At 41.6% G+C, this 24,326-nt stretch overlaps 2 protein-coding genes across 5 annotated transcripts in view; one reads left to right on the top strand and one right to left on the bottom strand.

The window, feature by feature from the left end:
* col9a3 (collagen, type IX, alpha 3) overlaps positions 1-15,629 on the top strand; it is a 284,757-nt gene extending 269,128 nt beyond the window's left edge. The window contains exons 30-32 of the mRNA XM_072556160.1: positions 2,511-2,693; positions 5,221-5,298; positions 14,080-15,629. Coding sequence (XP_072412261.1) covers positions 2,511-2,693; positions 5,221-5,298; positions 14,080-14,264 — 446 coding nt within the window. The 3' untranslated portion in view covers positions 14,265-15,629. The remainder of the gene's footprint in view (positions 1-2,510; positions 2,694-5,220; positions 5,299-14,079) is intronic.
* A 5,459-nt stretch (positions 15,630-21,088) lies between these two features.
* The window catches only part of LOC140462823 (transcription factor-like 5 protein), a 40,123-nt gene continuing 36,885 nt past the window's right edge, over positions 21,089-24,326 (bottom strand). For 3 of the 4 annotated variants that reach the window (XM_072556163.1, XM_072556162.1, XM_072556161.1), the window contains exon 6: positions 21,089-22,837. In XM_072556163.1, coding sequence (XP_072412264.1) covers positions 22,715-22,837 — 123 coding nt within the window. In that variant the 3' untranslated portion in view covers positions 21,089-22,714. Of the gene's footprint in view, positions 22,838-22,890; positions 23,354-24,326 lie in introns of those variants that run through there. The other variant, XM_072556164.1, reaches the window with a different exon arrangement.

The raw sequence follows: 24,326 nt of genomic DNA on the forward strand, positions 1-24,326 counted from the left end.
TATTATTTGGTGACAGAGTTTGGAGGAAGATTACAAATGCTCACCACATTGTATACCATTTTGGGAATGGGATGGGGCCTCTGTGTGCCTCTATCACCAGCATGAGTCTGGTCAGCCGAATGACATGTTAATGTGCTGTAACCCAACTGTAAAAGCTTAAACTTCTGATTGGCTGGAGTCCCTAGGAGCCAAAGGTACTCCACTTGCAACTTCACCATGCCTGTCAACTGGACAAAAATGCACTGTGAATGTCACCAATTTACAACAGGAAATGCAGAGGCAATCAGCTGTGCCTGAAATCATGACTAAGATACACAATTAACATTCCCTTCAAGATGTTTACACATGTGCTTGCAGGGATTTACAGGATGTTGCAGGTAAAAAGGGTTTGAGTTATAAAGAAAGGCTGATTAGGCTGGGACTTTTTTCACTGGAGGGTAAGAGCTTGAGAGGTGACCTGATAGAGGTTTATAAAATCATTAGGGGTTAAATAGTAGGTGTCTTTTCCCCAGGATGGGGGATTTAAAGACTAGCAAACACATTCTTAAAGTGAGAAGAGAGAGTTTTAAAGAAGACATGAGGGGCAATTATTTTACACAGTGTGGTTTGCACGTGGAATGAACTTTCTGAAGAAGTTGTGGATGTGGGTACAATTACGACATTTAATAGACACTTGGATAAGTACATGAACAGGAAAGGTTTGGAGGGATAAGGGCCAAGATAAGGCAGGTGGGACTAGTTTAGTTTGGGATTGTGTTCAGCGTGGACTGTTTGAACCAAAGGGTCTGTCTCCATGCTGTATGATTCTATATGGTATGTGGAGAATGTTTACTTGTGTTCCATGCACGGTTTAATATTGTGCATAGGAGAAAGAACAGCATCAAAATGTGTATCTGTTATTTTCCATGTCTAATTTGTCTCAGAACACACTGATGATTAAAAACTGAAGAAAATATTATTTATTTATCTTCATTCTTAATGTTGCTATCTTGAAAATGATTATATATTATAAAATCTATGTCAGTGCATAGGTAAATTTCAAAATTTATGCCTCTTGAAGCTTTTGTGAAACTATTCTTCAATATTTAGGATTTCAAAATTAAATCAATCAGAAACCTAAGGTATCGATTTTGGTTTCGAAATAGAGCTAAAAATGTTTTTTTTGCCAAATTTATTTTACAAAAATGTTGAATTCAATTCAAAAAAATGAATATAATTTAGAGTCTTGTACCACTGAATTAAATTCTTGTGTAGCACAATTTAATCTGATACGAGGTAATGAAATCTCACATCCCTGGTTGCTCCTGGTTCCAAGAGGAACTTGCTTTGCTTGTCCTACCTTCCTTCAACCTTAAAAGCCTGAGGTTAGTCAAGACCCAAAAGTAATGCTCATATCTAGGGTAACCCCTCAACATTTCTCCCACAGAATTTAGGATTAAGTGTATATATAATCTCTCGGTGTTATTGAAACTGCTGTCCTCCTCTGAAATGTTCCTCTCTTGTAAGGTGAAATATATTGTATTGCACAGTAGATGTTACATGCTGAGGTCAAGGATTGGTTTATCATCTCCTAACATAGTATGTTATTTGCCAGGACTTTAAAACTGGGCCTCCTTGCCTTTCTCAGTTCTCATTCTTCCGACATTCTATTAAGTCTAACCTTAATACCCTTGAATCTAATTGTCTCTCCCACTCTTCCTCATGTTGGTGGTGTCCAACCTTGATCTTTGACCCAGTGATTCCAGTTTAACCGAAGCACCTGATGGGAATGGAGTCAGGAACATGAAATGGCCCAGGTAACCATTACAGTGCAGTACTAAAAGAGCTATCAGAGAAACCAGCTTTTTTGCTAAACTGATGCCCCATCTTCCCTGACAGGTAAATGTGAAATAGGTCATGCGCTTTCGAAGGAAAGCAGGCCAGTTGCCTGGGTGCCATGACCAATATTTAACTCTCAATGAACACCACCAGGAACAAGTTAATCAGGGTTAGTCATCTCATTGCTGGGCAGTGGATGTTACTGAATTGGGAAGAAAGGTACCAGAATAGTGATTTGACCACATTGGCTGCAAAGCATTGTGGATATTCTGAGGCTCTGAAATGTATTGTATTAAGATCAGAGTGATGCTGGAAAAGCGCAGCAGGTCAGGCAGCATCTGAGGAGCAGGAAAATTGACGTTTCGGGCAAAAGTCTTTCAGCAGGCTTTTGCCCGAAACATTGATTTTCCTGCTCCTTGGATGCTGCCTGACCTGCTGTGCTTTTCCAGCAACACTCTGATGTAAACTCTGGTTTCCAGCATCTGCAGTCCTCACTCTTGCCAAGGTGTTGTATTAATCCAAGTTCTTCTGGTTTGCATTGTAACAGAAGTGGTGTCCAAATACTGAAAGATACCAGACATGTAGCAACATCTGAAATCATACAATAACAAGAACTTAGCTTAAACTTCTGACCAGAATGAAAGTTTAATTTAAGCACGTTGAATTTTCTTGTGGTTTATTTCTCCTTCTAGATCAGATTGCATTGTTAGCTAATAATCTGAGAAGGCCAATGGCCCCTGGAATGATAGGAAGACGTGGCCCCCCTGGTCCTCCAGGTCCACCAGGGCCAAAGGGCGGAGTTGGCCATCCAGGCAGACGAGGTCCACCAGGATTGACTGGACCATCTGGAGAACTTGGTGACACAGGCCCACGAGGTAAGGCTGACTTTGGAGGTTTAACTTGATACAGGATTTGACCCATCGCCAATTAGACTACCCTAGCATATGCTGAACCTTCATGTGCATCATTTAAAACATAAAAAATGATATGGCTAAGGGGCTACAATTGCTGTTTTAAGTTTGCTTTTGGGATGTGGGCATTTCATTGGCAAGGCCAGAGTTTCCAATCCCTTACCACCTCGAGAAAGTGGTGTGAACCTTCATCTTGAACTACTGCCATTCTTGTAGGAGTGGTGCTCCCAAACAATATTGGGTAAGGAATTCTGGATATAAATTTCCAAGATTTGAATGACCAGTGGTATATGTTCAAATCAGAAGGGACCTTGTGGTGATTGTGATTCCATGACTTTGCTCTTGTAAGACAATGAGAAACAGGAGTAGGAGTAGGCCATTTGGCCCCCTCAGCCCTGCTATCCCATTCAATGCAATGATGATTGATCTTCAGCTTCAATACTACTTTCATACCCAATCCCCACATTCCTTAACTCCCTGAGACACTGAGGGTCTGTCTATCTCAACTTTAAATGCATTCAATACTGGAGCACTGATAATCCTCTGTGTTGAAGAATTTCAAAGACTCATGACACTTTAAATGAAGAAATATTCCATCTCAAAGTGTTCATCTTCTGAGTGTTCCCAAGTTCTAGATTCCCCAGCCAAGGACAACACTCTATGCCTACTCTATCAAGACCCTTCAGAATCTTGCCATTCTATTGGTGGCAAAGGCTATAGGGGGTGGAAATTCCATGGAGAGGATCAAGTGGCTTACTATTTCCCCAGTGGTGGAAGTAGAGGGTGGATATCAAACTTACTCAAGCTAACTGCTTCCCACATCCAATGGCCCAGATGTGAAATTCTGAGACTGTTTGGAAGAAGTGAAGAATTGAGGCCCATTGTCCCCATTAAGCTTGAAGGTAGTCAAGATGCATCCAAATACTATGTGACTGATTGTGTTGATGGCCGATTGCATCAAAGGTGATGTAATGTTTTCTATCAGCATTTAGTGTCCACACTTCATGCCACTGAGTTGTTAAGGCTACATCAAAGGATCAGGAAAGATTTTGCTATGTTATGTGTCATGAAGAGAGATTCATTCTGGATGAATCCAGCTTTAGGAATCCATGAAAGCTGCCTCTAGGTTTGGTTGCTTGAGCTGATGCCAATAAGGTTTTCAATTTGCACACAAAAAGAAGACCATTCTGCCCATTGTGTCTGTGTTAGCTCTTCAGTTGAGCTATTGAATTCATTCCTCTACTCTGCCCTTTCCCCATCTAACTATATTATTTTCTATTCAAGCATTTATCCAATTTGTCTTTGAAGGTTTCTGTTGTTTCAACATCCCTTCAAATCATAAAACATTTTATTTTATCTCCCTTTCTGGCAGCCAGAGGATTCCTGTTCAAACTGATGATGATTGCTGCTTTCACTTCCTTTTATTGAGTTTATAACAAAAGCAAAAATACTCTTGGATAGATTAGCAAGAGCATTGGGTTGCGCATTGCAAGATTCCATGGAGCTTGGGTGAGAGTGTTCTAATGACAGGTCTACAAGTTTCCACAGTTCGCTAAGTTGAACACCTAGTGCCCTAGTGCACCACCTCATGTGGCAACCAACTACAATGTAATACAATTCAGAGTTGATCTGGCTGGAAACTTTCCTCATCAGACACTTCACCTTGAAGCTGACTCAGTCCCAAAAAGCTTCTAAATACAACCTGCGCGTGACATAGTAGGTGTCATCGTTGACTTGGTGGTAGTGCACATTCAGCCCTAGTCCGTGCTTGAGTCTATGCTCTTGAGTGTCCTGCAACTCCACATCATCCCATCCTATTACTTTCTCCTTCTATTTCTTTCTCCCTCAGACTTAAGTGCATCTATGGCATTCACTTCAACGCCTCTGTGTGAAAGCCAGGAATTCCATTTTGGAATTTTTCTATATTTATAACCTCCAATTCTGGTCTCCTCTAGAAACAATCCTCTATGTCTGCCTTATTAAATCCCTTTATAAGTTTAAAGACTTCTCTTTTCTAGAGAACAGAACCCCAGCCTGCTCAATGCTCAGTTTCAATAGAAACCATGAAGTATTCCACTGGAATTGCACCCTCTGGTGGTTGACTTTAAACAAGCATTGAGCATGATCTCGAACAATGCACCCTGCAGCACTTCATCCACTTCCACTGTAGTACGGAGGGAGCAAAAGGTAATTATTTCAAAATCAGTTTGGCCTAAAATAGATCTGTGACAAATTGTTCAATAACGTCAGACTGAAAATCATTATCTAGTTCACATTATGTGCATAGTATATTGAAAAGGAAGTTAACAGAGATTGAGCAGACCTGTTGCTAAAGATCAGTTTATCGAAAGTGATATATCTCTTCATGACATATGAGTATTAAAATGAAGAACATATATTTCAGAAAGCTGTTATAAATGTATGTTACACTTGAGAGCTCTATTGAATAATGAAGTGTTCACCCTGGATCTTACTTTTTTTTAAACTCAAGGTGACCATGGTGTAAAGGGAGACAAGGGAGTTATCGGGAAATCTCTTGGTGGCTTAGTAGGACCTCAAGGGCCAGCAGGTATGCTGCCAAATACTAGACATACTTCGTTTACAAACCTGTAATCCTGCAATACAGACGAGTTTATGCTAAGACTCTGTGCTTTTTAAAATCACTAACTGTTTTGTACTTTGCATCAAAGAACATATTCGTAAACTGATCATTCTGCTGCAGAATAATTTTAAAATTGAGTTTTTACTGTGTTGTGAACTATGCAAGTTATTACTTTTATTTGGAAGTTTAGATAAACGTTTATGCCTAACTCGGCAATGTTTTCCAGCCCTATAACCTTGTAAGATCTCTGTGATCCTCCAAAACTGGCCTCTTGTGCTTTCCTAGTGTTTTCTTTGCACCACTGACAGCTGCCTGGAACCTGAGCTCTGGAATTACTCCCCTGAATCTCTTTGCCAGGAACGAGAATTAAACAACTGGTGATGAAGCACCTGGAATAATGATCCTTTAACATTTGTCAAATGTTACTAGGTCCTCTGTCAAACAATTCATTTATCAAAGGTTTTAATTGAATCTGATTACAGTATTTCTCATAAAACAACACACAAATGCTTAAGTGTAGGCAGCAAAATATGGAAAATATGGTACATGTTAATCTTCAGGGTAAAATTAATATTGATCTTCTTGGCAGGAGTTTCTGTGGAACAGATCAATGAAACTTAAGAAAGTTAGATGGAATGGGTGTATTGGAATGCCCCACCATTTCTATGAATGCTGTATTTTTGAACAGTTGAATTCTGGTCTCCTTCCTATTGGAAGGATTTCGTGAAACTTGAAAGGGTTCAGAAAAGATTTACAAAGATGTTGCTAGGGCTAGAGGATTTGAGCTGTAGGGAGAGGCTGAACAGGATGGGACTGTTTTCCCTGGAGCGTTGGAGGCTGAGAGGAAGTTTTATAGAGATTTATAAAATCATGAGGGGCATAGATAGGATAAATAGGCAAGGTCTTTTCCCTGGGGTGGTGGAGTCCAGAACTAGAGGGCATAGGTTTAGGGTGAGAGGGGAAAGATATAAAAGTGACCTAAGGGGCAACTTTTTCACACAGAGGGTGGTATGTGAGTGGAATGAAGTGGTGGAGGCTGGTACAATTACAGCATTTAAAAGGCATCTGGATGGGTAGATGAATAGGAAGAGTTTAGAGGGATGTGGGCCAAGTGCTGGCAAATGGGACTAGATTAGATTAGGGTATCTGGTTGGCATGGACGAGTTGCACTGAAGGGTCTGTTTCTGTGCTGTACATCTCTATGACTATGAACTAATGTTGAGATACAGTCAAGTCAGTGGATCTGGGGAGCTAAGTGAGAATGTATAATGATTGATCTCTAAAATAATCAAATAAGAAACAAAACTGTTATTGGTGTACAAAACAAAGAGATTTTGCTCAGGATCCAAAGCTTTCATTGGTTTCCATCTCCGATGGCAACAAAGAAACTGCAGGAAACAAGTGCCTGGGAAGAAGTGTAATGTTCATTGAGACAAAAGGAGAATCAGTGTCCAAATGCAAAGCCAAAGAAATGTTTGAAACACAATGGAAAACACTGTGTCAGAAAGAAAAGTAACATGCCCAGCTTGAGGTTGGATCTGAAACGTGTGCGAATGATGTTCTGTTTGGGTGAAATGTAAGAGTAACAGAGAACCCTGGATGTCTAGTAAATATTCAAGACTGCATAAGAAGGAAAAGGGAGGCTTTTAATAAATACAAAAGGATCAAATCAACTGACGCCCTAGTGGAATATAGAAGGTGCAGACGAGAATTTAAGAAAGCAATTAAGAGAATAAAGAAGTTGTACAATAAGAATACTGATGGGAAAGATTTGGGAGAATCCCAAAATATTTTGTAAGTGTATTAAGGGGAAGAGAAACCAGCAAAACAGAGGGCCTATTAGGAACCAAAGGGGCAATCTCTTCATGGAGTTGGATGACTTTGATAGCATGTTAAACAAATATTTTCCATCTGTCATCATGCTGGAGAAAGAAGGAGAAATCATTTTATAATTTTAGGGAAGTTGATGACTATGAGCTTCTTGGGCAGTTTGTTAGAGGAGGTGAAATGGAATTGTAGGTTTTGGCAGGCATAAAAGTGGACCAATCTCCAGGTCCAAATGAATTGTTTCCCAGACTGCTGTGGGAGGTGAGGGAGGAAATTATAGGGACTCTGACCCAAGTTTTTAATTCATCCTTGGTTATGGGGATGGGGGATGGTGCTAGAAGATTGGAAGACAGCTAACGTGGTTCCACTTTTCAAGAAGGTAAACTCTGCTGCTTAAATCCTATCCGACACAATATGCTGCTCACTTTTCGCCACCAATCTCTGCCCCCACCTCACATACTTTAACTGGCCTCCTGTCACTCAGTACCTCAAAGCTGAATTCACATGCTTGTATTTTTATTCTTTAATGGTGACCGCCCACCCCACCCCCAGCCCATCTCTTTATTGTTTTCCAGCTTTACAAACATTTCTGAGGACACTGTACCTTTGACTTGTGCATCAATGATTACCCTGTCCAGAACTGCCTGGTTAGCAAACCTTGGAATCTCTCCACAAATCCCTTCTCTTTACCATCTTTTCTGCTTTTTTCAAAGATAGTCCTTAAAAAATCATCACTTTCAGCTAGTGTGTCCATGTTTTGTTTGGTTAGAATTAGAATTCCTACAGTGTGGAAACAGGCCCTTCGGCCCAACAAATCCATACAGACCCTCCAAAGAGTATCCCACCCAAACCCATTACCCTACACTTCCCCTTATTAATGCACCCAACCTACACATCCCTGAACACTACGGGCAACTTAGCATATCCAATTCACCTAACCTGCACATCTTTGTACTGTGGGAGGAAACAGGAGCACCCAGAGGAAACCCACGCAGACACAGGGAGAATGTGCAAACTCCACACATACAGTTGCCCACAGCTGGAATTGAACCCAGGTCCCTGGTGCTGTGAGGCAGCAGTGCTAACCACTGAGCCACCATGCCACCCATAAATTTACCTTCTTGAAAAGTGGATCCACATTAGCTGTCCTCCAGTCCTCTGGCACCACTTCCCAACTGCCCCACCCCATTGCCACAGCCAGGGAGGAATTAAAAACTTGGGTCTGAGTCCCTATACTTTCTTCCCTCATCTCCTATAGCAGTCTGGGAATAGTTGTGTCTGCATGAATTGTTTTGGGGCTTTAGGAACTGTATTGATGTTATTATTGCTTTGCATTGCTATCTTCTCACCTTGTAAGTCTGAATATGAAGGTCCCTCTAGCCTGTTAATTGACACAATTCCATTCTCTGTAACTTTGTGTACAAGAGTCAAACAGTCGGGCAGGCAGGGACAAAGCAGAGAACTGATAAATTAAACCGCATTTATTTCAATGCAAAAGGCCTAACAGGGAAGGCAGATGAACTCAGGGCATGGGTAGGAACATGTGAATGAGATTACAGAAACATGGCTCAGGAATGGACAGGACTGGCAGCTTAATGTTCCAGGATACAAATGCTACAGGAAGGATAGAAAGGGAGGCAAGAGAGGAGAGGGAGTGGCATTTTTGAAAAGGGATAGCATTACAGCTGTACTGAGGGAGGATATTCATGGATATATGGTAAAAACAATGACTGCAGATGCTGGAAACCAGATTCTGGATTAGTGGTGCTGGAAGAGCACAGCAGTTCAGGCAGCATCCAAGGAGCTTCGAAATCGATGTTTCGGGCAAAAGCCCTTCATCAGGAATAATTCCTGATGAAGGGCTTTTGCCCGAAACGTTGATTTCGAAGCTCCTTGAACTGATGTGCTCTTCCAGCACCACTAATCCAGAATCATGGATATATATCTAGGGATGTTATTTGGGTGGAACTGAGAAATAAGAAAGGCATGATCACCTTATTGGGATTGTATTATAGACCCCCTAAGAGTCAGAGGGAAGTTGAGAAATAAATTTATAAAGAGATCTTAGTTATCTGTAAGAATAATAGGGTGGTTATGATAGGGGATTTTAACTTCCCAAACATCAACTGGGACTGCCATAGTGTTAAAGGTTTAGATGGAGAGGAATTTGTTAAGTATGGACAAGAAAATTTACTGATTCAGTATGTGGATGTACCTACTAGAGAAGGTGCAAAACTTGACCTACTCTTGGGAAATAAGGCAGGGCAGGTGACTGAGGTGTCAGTGGGGAGCACTTTGGGGCCAGCGACCATAATTCTATTAGATTTAAAATAGTGATGGAAAAGGATACACCAAATCTAAAACTTGAAATTCTAAATTGGAGAAAGGCCAATTTTGACAGTATTAGGCAAGAACTTTTGAAAGCTGATTTGGGGCAGATGTTCACAGGTAAAGGGACGGCTGGAAAATGGGAAGCCTTCAGAAATGAGACAACGTGAGTCCAGAGACAGTATATTCCCTTTAGCATGAAAGGGAAGGCTGGTAGGTATAGGGAATGTTGGATGACTAAAGAAATTGAGGATTTGGTTAAGAAAAAGAAGGAAGCATATGTCAGGTATAGACAGGATAGATTGAGTGAATCCTTAGAAGAGTATAAAGGCAGTAGGAGTATATTTAAGAGGGAAATCAGGAGGGCAAAAAGGGGACATGAGATAGCTTTGGCAGATAGAGTTAAGGAGAATTCAAAGGGATTTTACAAATACATTAAGGACAAAAGGGTAACTATGGAGAGAATAGGGCCCCTCAAAGATCAGCAAGGCAGCCTGTGGAACCACAGGAGATAGGGGAGATACTAAACAAGCATTGGTGTTTTCTGTGGAAAAGGACATGAAAGATATAAAATGTAGGGAAATAGATGGTGACAGGCCAGGCAGCATCCGAGGAGCAGGAGAATCAATGTTTCGGGCATAAGCCCTTTTTCAGGAATGAGGCTGGTGTGCCAAGCGGGCTGAGATAAAAGGTAGGGGGGAGGGAATTTGGGGGAGGGGCGCTGGGAATACAATAGCTAGAAGGAGGTGAGGGTGAGGGTGATAGGCCGGAGAGGGGGTGGGGGCGGAGAGGTCGGGAAGAAGATTGCAGGTCAAGAGGGCGGTGCTGAATCTGGGGGTTGGGACTGAGATAAGGTGGAGGGAGGGGAAATGAGGAAGCTGGAGAAATCTACATTCATCCCGTGTGGTTGGAGGGTTCCTAGGCAGAAGATGAGGCGCTCTTCCTCCAGGCATCGTGTGGCCAGGGTCTGACGATGGAGGAGGCCAAGGACCTGCATGTCCTTGGCGGAGTGGGAGGGGGAGTTAAAGTGTTCAGCTACGGGGCGGTTGGGTTGGTTGGTTCAGGTGTCCCAGAGGTGTTCCCTGAAACGTTCTGCAAGTAGGCGGCCTATCTCCCCAATGTAGAGGAGACCACATCGGGTGCAGTGGATACAGTAAATACAAGAGCCCCCACCTACGTTCAGGACACCACCGACGCACTCCACCTCCTCCATGATTTTCGCTTCCCTGGCTCCCAACGCCTTATCTTCACGATGGACATCCAGTCCCTATACACTTCCATCTGCCATCATGAAGGCCTCCAAGCCCTCTGCTTCTTCCTATCCCACCGACCCAACCAGTACCCTTCAACTGACACCCTCCTTCGACTGACAGAACTGATCCTCACTCTTAACAACTTCTCCTTCCAATCATCCCACTTCCTCCAAACCAAAGGAGTAGCCATGGGCACCCACATGGGCCCCAGCTATGCCTGCCTCTTCATAGGATATGTGGAACAGTCCACCTTCCGCACCATCCCCCACCTTTTCGTCCACTACATCAATGATTGCATTGGCGCTACCTCATGCTCCTACAAGGAGGTTGAACAGTTCATCCACTTTACTAACACCTTCCACCCTGACCTCAAATTTACCTGGACCATCTCAGACTCCTCCCTCCCCTTCCTACACCTCTCCATTTCTATCTCGGGTGACCGACTTAACACAGACATTTACTACAAATCGACCGACTCCCACCGTTATCTAGCTTACACCTCCTCCCACCCTGCCCCCTATAAAAATGCCATCCCATATTCCCAATTCCTTTGCCTCCGCCACATCTGCTCCCAGGAGGACCAATTCCACTACCGAACAACCCAAATGGCCTCCTTCTTCAAAGACCGCAATTTCCCCTCCGATGTGGTCAACGATGCTCTCCACCGCATCTCCTCCACTTCCCACACCTTCACCCTTGAACCCCGCCCCTCCAATCGCCACCAGGACAGAACCCCACTGGTCCTCACCTTCCACCCCACCAACCTCCGGATACATCGTATCATCTGTCGTCATTTCCGTCACCTCCAAACAGAACCCACCACCAGGGATATATTTCCCTCCCCACCCCTATCAGCGTTCTGGAGAGATGACTCCCTCCGTGACTCCCTTGTCAGGTCCACACCCCCCACCAACCCAACCTCCAATCCCGGCACCTTCCCCTGCAACCGCAAGAAGTGCAAAACTTGCACCCACACCTCCCCCCTCACCTCCCTCCAAGGCCCCAATGGATCCTTCCATATCCGTTGCAAATTCACCTGCACCTCCATACACATCATTTACTGTATCCGCTGCACCCAATGTGTCTCTTCTACATTGGGGAGACAGCCCGCCTACTTGCGGAATGTTTCAGGTAACACCTCTGGGACAACCAACCAACCCAACCGCCCCGTGGCTGAACACTTTAACTCCCCCTCCCACTCCGCCAAGGACATGCAGGTCCTTGGCCTCCTCCATCGCCAAACCCTGGCCACACAACACCTGGAGGAAGAGTGCCTCATCTTCCACCTAGGAACCCTCCAACTACATGGGATGAATGTAGATTTCTCCAGCTTCCTCATTTCCCCTCCCTCCACCTTATCTCAGTCCCAACCCCCAGATTCAGCACTGCCTTCTTGACCTACAATCTTCTTCCCAACCTCTCCACCCCCACCCCCTCTCTGGCCTATCATCCTCACCCTCACCTCCTTCCAGCTATCGTATTCCCAGCGCCCCTCCCCCAAATTTCCTCCCCCCTACCTTTTATCTCAACCCGCTTGGCACACCAGCCTCATTCCTGAAAAAGGGCTTATGCCCAAAATGTCGATTCTCCTGCTCCTCGGATGCTGCCTGGTCCGTTGTGTTTTTCCAGCACCACACTTTTCAACTCTGGTCTCCAGCATCTGCAGTCCTCACTTTCTCCAAATAGATGGTGACACCTTGCAAAAATGTCCATATTACAGATGAAGAAATGTTGGATGTCTTGAAACACATAAAAGTGGATAAATCCCCAGACCTGATCAGGTGTACTCAAGAACTCTGTGGGAAGCTAGGGACGTGATTGCTGGGCCTCTTGCTGAGATGTTTGTATCATCAATAGTCACAGGTGAGGTGCCAGAAGACAGGAGGTTGGCTAATGTGGTGCCACTATTTGGAAAGGTGGTAAGGACAAGCCAGGGAACTATAGACTGGTGAGCCTGACATCGGTGGTGGGTAGGTGGTTGGAGGGAATCCTGAGGAATAGGATATACATGTATTTGGAAAGGCAAGGAATGATTAGGGATAGTCAACTTGGCTTTGTGCGTGGGAAATCATGTCTCACAAATTTGATTTAGTTTTTTGAAGAAGTAACAAAGAGGATTGATGAGGGCAGAATGGTGGATGTGATCTATATGGACTTCAGTAAGGCGTTTGACAAGGTTCCCCATGGGAGACTGGTTATCCACATTAGATCTCATGGAATACAGGGAGAATTCGCCATTTGGATACAGAACTGGCTCAAAGGTACAAGACAGAGGGCGGTGGTGGAGGATTGCTTTTCAGACTGGAGGCCTGTGACCAGTGGAGTGCCACAAGGATTGGTGCTGGGTCCTCTACTTTTCATCATTTAAATAAATGATTTGGATGTGAGCATAAGAGGTACAGTTAGTAAGTTTGAAGATGACACCAAAATTGGAGGTGTAGTGGACAGCGAAGGTTACCTTGGATTACAACGGGACCTTGATCAGATTGGCCAGTGGGCTGAGGAGTGGCAGATGGAGTTTAATTTCGATAAATGCGAGATGCTGCATTTTGGGAAAGCAAATCTTAGCAGGACTTATACACTTAATGGTAAGGTCCCAGGGAGTGTTGCTGAACAAAGAGACCTTGGAGTACAGATTCATAGCTCCTTGAAAGTAGAGTCACAGGTAGATAGGATAGTGAAGAAGGCATTTGGTATGCTTTCCTTTATTGGTCAGAGTATTGGGTATAGTAGTTGGGAGGTCATGTTGTAGCTGTACAGGACCTTGGTTAGTCCACTTTTGGAAAATTGTATGCAATTCTGGTTTTCTTCCTATCCAAAGGATGTTGTAAAACTTGAAATGGTTCAGAAAAGATTTACAAGGATGTTGCCAGGATTGGAGGATTTGAGCTATAGGGACAGGCTGAATAGGCTGGGGCTGTTTTCCCTGGAGCGTCAGAGGCTGAGAGGTGACCCTATAAAGGTTTATAAAATCATGAGGGGCATGGATAGGGTAAATAGACAAGCTCTTTTCCTTGGGGTGGGGGAGTCCAAAACTAGAGGGCATAGGTTTAGGGTGAGAGGGGAAAGATATAAAAGAGACCTAAAGGACAACCTTTTCACGCAGAAGGTGGTACGTGTATGGAATGGGCTGCCAGTGGAAGTGGTGGAGGCTGGTACAATTGCAACATTTAAAAGGCATCTGAATAGGTATATGAATAGGAAGGGTTTGGAGGGATATGGGCTGAGTACTGGCAGGTGGGACTAGATTGGGTTGGGATATCTGGTCGGCATGGACGAGTTGGATCGAAGGGTCTGTTTCCCTGCTTTACATCTCAATGACTCTATTTCTCATTTATAGGGCCCCCAGGAGTCATGGGACTTAGTAAGAATGGGCGAGACGGAGCACAAGGAGACCCAGGCCCTCCAGGAGAGTCAGGACGACCTGGAAGAAATGGCGCTATGGGAACACCAGGAATCTGCGATACCTCGGCCTGCCAGGGAGCTATTGCAGCAGTAAAATCAGGGTCTCCTAAAAAGTCATGAAGAGTGTGATCACATAAGAAAATAAGAAGATAACTTGAAACGAAGCCCAGTTCCTCCTGAGATTGAGTGAATCGAAAGAGACAACAAAATCAAGGACAATTTATCAACATTTTGGCTCCTGATATCTAAGTGTCTTATAAATATGTTTGAGAAGGTGCTAAAAACAGACACTTTGCTTTTTACCATGTGTTCCTTCATCATTTTTCCAATTCTGTTTGAGATCTGTAAAGATTATCTGCCTTTTCTGGTTCGAATGTTTCATTTTTTAAAATACTTATTTCTTTAGTTTGGCTCCTCCATTTGTTCTCATTGTTTCTTACAAAATACTATTAATTAGAAATGCTTACCTCAATTAGACGCACCCTATTGTAATTATTGGTGTTACAACATCTGAACTGTGAGGGGTTACACTGTACATATGATATAAATCTAATGGTTATAGTGTTTTGTATAGTACCCTAAATTTAAAACCAGCAACTCTAAATTTCAGACATTTAAGTAACCAATTGTTATCGACAAATGAGATTTATAGTATTTGTGCCCGCATTTTTTTCTCTTTCCTGAATGTTCATTTTTCCTAGTTTAATAATTTTTTTGTGGAAATTACAAGTTCTTGTGAATTCTAAGTAACAATTTATGGCTTGTTGTTACTATATTCTGTCCCATTTTGTAACATTTTCCATAAATTAATAAATCCCTGTCATACTCCTGCATCCACAATGAACGGTAACCAGTCAGTATCCTTGATTTTAAAATAATATTTATTAATTGTGGGTGCCTGTTGTCTGTAAAATAAAGCTGTTACCACCATCTGTTGTAAGATAATGAATAAAGCCACTTTTCAGAAAAAAAGAAAACTTAACTCAGTCCCAGCAATTGACAATAAACTAAGTTCCAGCTCAGACAAGAAGGCAGTCCTATGTATATATGAACATCAGCTTGTATATTAAGAGGAAGATGAGATTTTTTTTAAGCACATCAAATTAGTGATCTGGAATTTGCAACCTGAAAGGGCATTGGAAACAGATTCAAACATAACTTTCATAAGAAAGTCAAAAGAAAAGTCAATGGTGAGCCCAAGGACCGGAAAAGAAATTAATATCAAAAAGTGGAAAAAGCAAAATAGTACAATGGGGAAATGGAATGGGTTCACTGGATAATTTTGCAAAGGAGCTGAAACATGTTAAACACCAGAGGTTAAAAGTTACTTAGAAACATTTCAGGCATGTACTTTTCTGGTCACAGTTTTATTTCAACTAACACCTTACAGGATGCCGACAAACTGTTCCCCATATGTAAAATATATATTCAAAAGTATATATCCAGTTTTCACCCAACTATCCCTTAATAAACATATAACCATAATCTGTTCCCGAGTTTAATTAAGTCTCAGGCATCTCTGCCAGACCCTCTGAAATGGTAATGGCACAGGCAACGGTTAAATGGCCTCCTGTTATTACTGGGAAAAGCTAGATATATTTTCTTGCTCTTTCTGTGACCTACCGAAGGAATACCAGTACAACAGAAAGTTGAAATGATAGTCTAAGACTGTGTGCTGGCTAAACCAAAGTCACTGACCTCCAGTATCATATTATGTTAAAAATCCATATGTCTTATTGACAGCTCCAGTGCATACTTTAAGGAAGTTCTTTATTTTGTATAGATGTCAGTAATCTTTGATAGCAAGGTGGCAGCCTGGGGAGAATACCTTGTAACAGCATACAACAGACTTTTAAATGGAAAAATCTGCTGAAAAAAAAAGTACTGATGTATATGATATATAAACCAAGCTTGAGTTTTCAATGTCATCATTATAAATTAACCAAACAGATCACTTTTACTTGGCTGTATTATTATAACTCTTCCTGAATTAGAAGGTTATACCAAAAATTATTCTTGGTTCTGATTTTAACTCCAGGCAACAAGTTGGAAGCTAATACAAAAGCAAAATACTGCAAATGCTGGAAATGTGAAGTAAAAGAAAGAAAATGCTGCAATTACTCAGCAGATTTAATAAACAGTAAGATAGAGTTAACATTTCAGATCTGTGATCGTTCCTTGAAAATTAACCAAGAAGTGCAGAAATCAAAACCGAAAGAACTGCGGTTGCTGTAAATCAGAAACAAAAATATAAATTATTCTAATTTCTCTTCACAGTGCAAAAATCAAGCTTGGGCTATTTTAACCCTCAGTCCTGATGAACATAACTATTCCTGCCTATAATGAGGTAAATGAGATAGAGAGAGGTTGTTCTGGAGCAGAGAAGCTTGGCATGCAGAGTTCTGAATTGTAGCTTCAATAGGTGTTTATCTTCTTCCAGTGCTTCGCCTGCCCTTTTTATTGAATTGTCTTCACAAGGACAGTGCAACAGTCACTCTTACCAATCTTAGCATATTCACTTCATTTGCTACAGATTATTAAGGATGAGGTCAAGTAGATTTTCCCCTCTTGTTGCTACTTTTGCCATCTGCTGCAGGTCCAGTCTAGCAGCTAAGATCTTTAGGACACTGTTAGCTCAGTCAGTAGTGGTGCTAAAGAGTTCTTGGTAATGATTAAAAGCTAGTTTCAATTCTGAACTGTAGGCTATGAGCATCACAACTGAGAAAACACAGCGATTCTATGCCGCAGGTAAAAATAAAGCAAACCTCTATTTTTTCATTGGAAGCCAGCATAAGTGATACAACAGTCAAGAGGAAACAGGGAAATACCTTTTCAGATATCTTGCAAAGCCAAACATCTCAAAATCAATTATTCACCTATTAACATCAGTGCAACTGGTATAACCCAAAGAAACAGTGCCAGCATCTCATTGTCTACTCTTCATGGAAGTGTGTGCTTTTTTAGAAAACATCATATTTGGACTCACCTCTCATTTCTAACATGTATGCATGTTGTGTAGGTATTTCACCTTGCATTTAAAATCATAGAATCCCTGTTTGGCCCATTGAGTCCAGACCACTCCTCTGAAGAACATCCCACCCAGACGAACATCCTATAACCCTGCTTTTCCCATGGCTAATCCACCTAGCCTGCATATCTGTGGACTATGGGAGGAAACCAGAGCATCTGAAGGAAACCCATGCAGACACAGGGAGAATGTGCAAACTCCAGGCAGTCACCCAAGGCTAGAATCAAACCGGAGTCCCTAGCACTGTGAGGCAGCTGTGCTAGCCACTGTGCCAGCTATCGTTTATTATAGAGTCCGTACAGTGTGAAAACAGGCCCTTCAGCCTAACAAGTCCAGACCCACCCTCCAAAGAGTATCCCGCCCAAACTCGTTCCCCATTATTCTACATTTACCACAGACTAAAGCACCTAACCTACACATCCCTGAACACTACGGGCAATTTAGCATGGCCAATTCACCTAACCTGCACATAGAGTCATAGGGATGTACAGCATGGAAATAGACCCTTCGGTCCAACGCGCCTATGCTGACCAGATATCCCAACCCAATCGCGTCCCACCTGCCAGCACCCAGCCTATATTCCTCCAAACCCTTCCTATTCATATACCCATCCAAAAGCCTCTTAAATGTTACAATTGTACCAGCCTCCACCACTTCCTCTGGCAGCTCATTCCATACACGTACCACCCTCTGTGTGAAAAAGTTGCCCCTTAGGTCTCTTTTATATCTTTCCCCTCTCACCCTAAACCTATGCCCTCTAGTTCTGGACTCCCCAAACCCAGGGAAAAGACTTTGTCTATTTACCCTATCCATGCCACTCAAAATTTGTTAACCTCTATAAGGTCACCCCTCAGCCTCCGACGCTCCAGGGAAAACAGCCCCAGCCTGTTCTGCTTCTCCCTATAGCTCAAATCCTCCAACTCTGGCAACATCCTTGTAAATCTCTTCTGAATCCTTTCAAGTTTCACAACATCTTTCTGAGGAAACCCACACAGACACAGGGAATATGTGCAAACTCCACACAGGCAATCGAACGTGGCTGGAATTGAACCCGGCGGTGTGAGGCAGCAGTGTTAACCACTCAGCCCTCTTGTTAAGAAATCCTCATTAAATTTTTAAAAGATACAATAATTTGGTCTGGCAGAGATATATCCACAGGGAAAGGATATCTTTTATCAACCTTGTTGCAGACAACCAAAAGGGCAATAAATAAAGGGAAGCTAGTTGACCCCTCCTCACCTGGGAGCATAACAATTTGGGGTATATTCCCTGGAGCTGTAAAGAATTGGGGAACGCAACCTGGGGACAGGTTGAGACAGTAATATTGGCGGACCTCTGGATGCTTTTGTGATTTCCCACATCTTGGTTAATTCAGTTTGATTCATTCTTCTTCTAAATCCGACTTTGGAGTGATTAGATACAACTGCAAGGTGGCTAGAGCATTTTAGAGGGTACAGACGCTACGTTAACAAGACCTGACATTGCTACTAAGCAGCGTCCTCGCTTTAATAAACAAAAGATTGCTGGAAAAGCTCAGCAGGTCTGGCAGCATCTGTGAAGATAAATCAAAGTTATCATTTTGGGCCCGATGACCTTTCCTAAGAACTGATGGCAGCTAGGAAAATGCTGGTCATATGTAGAATATAGGGTGGGGAAGGGGGTAAGGAGTAAATGATAGGAGGGGATAGAGCCCAAAGGGAGAGAATAACATTGGACAGACAAAGAAGTCTATAATGATATGGCTGAATGAATAGCTGTTGAGAGACTGTTAGCAGCTAACAATAGGTAGTGTGTAATGGCAGACCAAGTGATACACCTCCTGACACTGCCTGGCTTGCTCTGTTCTTCCAGCAACTTGTTTGACTACTATGTAATAACAAGGCCTGGTGTGTGTGGTAGGGGGCTAGGACATTTGGGAGTTCAGGCCTTAAAATCATTGAAATCACATTGAGTCTGGAGGGCTGCAGGGACCCCAACTGGAAAATGAGGTGTTGTTCTTCCAGGTTGCACTGAGCTTCACTGGAGCACTGCAGCAAGCCTGAGACAGAAAACAGGGTCGGTCTGATAGCGGCAGACAACAGGAAGCTCAGGGTCTCTTATGCGGGCAGAACACAGTTGTTCTGCAAAGTGGTCACCTAATCTACACTTCGTTACCCGTGTAGAGGAGACTACATTGTGAGCAGCGAATGCAGTAGACTAGATTGTGAGAAGTGCAGGTAAAGGGCTGCTTCACCTGGAATGTGTGTTTGGGGCCTAGGATACTGAGGACAGAGGAAGTAAATGTGCAGGTATTACACCTTTGGCAGTTGCAGGGAAAGGTGCCATGGTGTGGGTGTTGGGAGTGAAGGAAGAATGGATCAGGGTGTAACACCTGCCCATTTACCTCCTCCCTCCTCAGTATCCAAGGGCCCAAATTAACCTTCAAAAGGTGAGGTAGCACCTTGCCTGTACTGCTCAATCTAGTCTACAGCATTCACTGCTCACAACATGGTTTCCTCAACACTGGGGAAATGAAGCATAGACTGGATGACTGCTTCGTATGAACATGTATGTTCTGCCTGCAAAAGAGTCCCTAAACTTCCAGTTGCCTGCCACTTTAACACACCACCCTGTTCACTGGGCCAACTTCTGTGTCTAAGGTTTGCTGCAGCGCTCCAGCGAAGCTCAGTGCAAGCTGAATGAACAACTTTGGGACCCTGAAGCTCTCTGGACTCAATATGGAGTTCAGTAATTTTATGGCCTGAATTCCTCCATATCCTAGGCCCCTACCACACACACTAGGCCTTGTTATTACATAGTAGTCAAACAAGTTGCTGGAAGAACAGAGCAAGCCAGGCAGCATCAGGAGGTGCAGAAGTCAATATTTTGGATATAACCCTTCTCCAGGACTTATCACAGTCTGCTTTACACACAACCTATTGCTAGACACTAACAGTCTCATTAACAACTATTCACCCTGCCAGCCAGATAGTAATTGACTCATTTGTCCAACTGTTCTTCTCTCTCTTTGGTCTCTATCCCCATCTATTGCTTACTTCTTACACACCACCCCCCCATCCTATCTTCTGCATATAAACTGACATTTTCCTAGCTACCATCAGTTCTAAGGAAGGATCCTTAAATGTTTGATTTCTCTTTGTAGATGCCACCAGATCTGCTGCACGTTTCCAGCAACTTTGTTATTGTTTCAGATTTACAACATCCACAGTTCTTTCAGTTTTTATTTGGTAGTTCCTCGCTTTCATGTCGATTGAGTGGACTACATTAGCAGGCGCAGTTTCCCCAGGATCTTCATCGGGTTGGACCAAAGGGCATGTTTCCATGTTGTACATCTCTATGACAATCAAATTTACTGTTAAATGTAAAAAGCACATTTTTGTGATCTATTTTTCTGGAGTAATTACAAAGCTTCACTCAGCAAACTTTGAATTTGTGGAAATTTGTTTGAGAGAGCTCAAAAGGCTGATTACTTGCTTATTAAGATACTAAATAATGCCGACTGCAGCTTGCAACTTTTTATATCACAGAATGCTGAAAGAAAGTTCTGTTTGTGTTTTCACAAATACCCCAGTTAAAAGGTCCAACCATACAGATGTGGCTGCATTAATTGACTTAATTATCACATTGCTTTCTATGTTGCATATTCTGATATCACTCCAGGGATAGGCTTAAGGAAGGGTGTAAAAACCAAATATTTACTTTTTCATAAGTTACTTTCTAGGACCACTGGAATTAGAAATGATAGATAATCTATACCTCACTATTCATGTAGATTTGTTCAATGATGTTAGAACAATTTTTTTAACCAATTAAACATTCAAAATGTGAAATCTTAACCTGTTTCACATTGCTCTATTACAATTCTAAAACCAGACTCAATAAATTACAACAAGATCTTTTTGGATGAATACTTTTATTAGCTCAAAAAGATAAAATACAAATAATTTGATTTAAAACTTAATGTAAATGATAGATCTTTCACATACCTGAATTTAATATACAATGAAACATCCCATTAGTATATTTGCCTTGTTATTTACACACTAAGTTGACAGAAAACCCTTCAAGGGTTTAATGTTTATATTTATTTTGAACATATTAACTAAGAGTTATGCGGTATAACAAATAAATATTAAATATACTTAAATCATATAGCACAGTGTACTTGTATAGTGTATATTAAGAAACAAGTTTATTTTAAATGATTTGGTCATCCTTTATTTTACAGATCAATAGCACCTTCAACAACTAACTGGTCATCGAAATAAAACTGCAAACAGATTACACTTAATGAATTAACTCTTATTGTAGAGTAAGGAATCATCGGTGTCACTTAAGGTTTATCATTTGTACTTTAAATATATTGCATAAATGTTAAAGCTTATATAGAATTTAACTATCAGTTTCCACCAAAAAGTACAGCACCCATCGTTCAGAATGGCAAAACATAACCCTCTTCACATGCTTTATTAAAGTGCTTCAGTCTTGTGAAAAAAAAAGTGTTTTATAGTTTTCCCTCAAATTATTGTTGCACGCTTTGAAACCTTTTGGTACAGTAAAACATGCATGTTACTGCATTCTGCTATTGCTCCTAAGAGTTTCACCAAGTAACATTTTAGCTCCGCATTGTTTATCAATAAAACAGATATCTCTCTAACTGTACCTTCACTTTAATAGCAGCATTTAGATGAGGCGTTTTTCAATGTTAATTACTATGGAAAAAACTTTTAGCCAGTGAGCCAAAAATGTGTTTACACAAATTTAGACACCATACCATTGCAAAGATTATCCAACATCTCTGCTCCAACTGCATTCAATTTAAATGTCAGATATAGACAGGGAAAATGAAGTCACCTGTGATTTTTATATACTGTTTATTAAAACAGTTATACTATTTATTATATATATCCCGTGCATGGAAACATTTTGACTGGTTTTACCTGAGTGGCCTAGTTAGGATAATATTGGAATTTCAATTAAGTCAGCTTTAAATGTTGCTAACTGACTTTCACAGTTAAATTTCTCTAGTGGGCATTCTTATTAGTCTCAACCAGAAATACAAGAAATCTGAGCATGGGAGGGGTACATTTTTGTCACAAGCATTTGCATAGACTGAAGAAGGAGCAATATTTAGGTCATCACCCTGGTTGGCTTTGTTGACTGCTCATTTCCTCCAACAGAAAAATTGAAAGAGGGGTGAAATAAAGTACAAGTAAAAGTTTAAATAAGAATAAAGTATTTCTTTCAGGGATTAGGGGAAGTACAAACAGTTACAATAGTTAAATGGTGAAAATCATAGTGGATTCAACTTTTCTGCCATCATCTTTGATTTTACAGTGCAAGCTTATAGTTATGAACATTGGCAGAGATAAACACTACCAAGCCATTATGCTGGAATAATCAAGGATTTATGGTTATAATTCTGTCTTTGGCTACATTTATCCATTTTCTGACCCTGAGACCCTGGGTTTTGAATTGGTGAATTGGACAGACGTGTTAAACTTTGTGCCTCTCAAAGCTGCAACTTCACTCACACTGGAGTTCATTTACCTTCCATTACACCATGATTGTGTAAACTGGTAGTTACTGAGTGATCTACTGGTGCTTCTAATCTTGGTTGTTTCAGTCGTCTGCCAGTTTTTCCACAGAAAACACTCTCAAATTCCTTAAAGATAAAGAATATTTAAATATTTGCGATTTATTCTATCAATTGTATTTACATACACAATGTAACTTGATACTAAAAGCAATGAATTTTTAAGTCTAATTTAATATTATTGCTTTTTTCCTTGTAAATTCTGTTCATCTTTAGTGTTTGGTTGATCTACTTCTGTTGTGGAATTCCCATTCTATCGCGATGAGCCATATAGTCACTCATTAAAAGGCGCCAAGACTTAATAAAATGCTGATCTTTCAGAAAGGAGTATATTAGCCTATGCTTAAATGTTTTCTTCTTTACATAGCTCAGATTGTGACATGATCAAGACTATATTTGTTCCTTTTTCCCCATGTTGATGAGTATGGAGGTTAGGACTAGATTTTATCATTTTGAACCTTACCAATAATGAATGGGTGGCCCCACAGGTGGACTCCACGGTACGCTGGCATTCCTTCCTTAGAAATTCAGTCAAGCATTTGTCCAGTAAAGGCTTCATACATATTTCTCTCACCTGGTTGTAAGCTTGTGTTGGGCAGGATGTTGATTGTGAGATAAAATGAATTGAATTGGATGCATGGAGACATGGGGATATAGAAGGTGAAAATGCCTATTACTTTCATGTTGGATTAAAGTTTTATTTTTTTTTTATGTCATTCATGGAATATGGGTGCCATTGGCTGGACCAGCATTTATTGCCCATCTCGAATTGCCCTTGAGAAAGTCGTGGTACTTTGTTGAATCACTGCAATCCATTTGATGAAGGTACACCCTCAATGCTGTCAGGTAGGAAATTCCAGGAGTTTGACCAGTATCTTCAACCACTTCTTGATACCAAATAGAGTAAATCAAATTGGCTGAAGACTGGCATGTGTAATGTTGGTGACCTCAGGAGGTGGCCAAGATGGAACACTCATTCAACACTCCTGAATAAAAACTGTTGCAACTGCTTCACCCTTACAGTTTGCACGGATATGATGGGCTCCCCCATCTTTGACGATGGAGATTTATGTGGACCTTCCTCCTCCAGTGAGCTGTTTAATTATGAACTATTCACGACTGGATGTGGCGTGACTCCAGAGCTTACATCCGAACCATTGGTGACAGTATGGCTTAGCCCTGTCCCTTGCTCCTTATGCTGTTTAATACGTAAATAGCCCTGTTTTGAATCTTAGAAGGTTGATACCTGACTTTTAGGTATGCCTGATCCTGCCATGCCCTCCTGCACTCTTCATTGAGCCAGAATCAAATTGGTGTCAAACCGTTCGACTTTTGTCTGTCACCAACATGATTGATAGTGTGCATTTTTGGAGTTTTTGTAGGGTTATAGTTTAAGTTGTTTAATAGTAGATTAGTAATAACTTTAACAACAACACAGAACATAAATGAAGTAAAAACTGCTGAAGCTGCATATCAGAAACAAAAACAGAAATTACTGGGAAAAACTCAGCAGATCTGGCAGCATTTGTGGAGACACATTAGACTTAATGTTTTGGGT

Source organism: Chiloscyllium punctatum, chromosome 37 (genome assembly GCF_047496795.1).
Source record: "Chiloscyllium punctatum isolate Juve2018m chromosome 37, sChiPun1.3, whole genome shotgun sequence".
Lineage (NCBI taxonomy): Eukaryota > Metazoa > Chordata > Chondrichthyes > Orectolobiformes > Hemiscylliidae > Chiloscyllium > Chiloscyllium punctatum.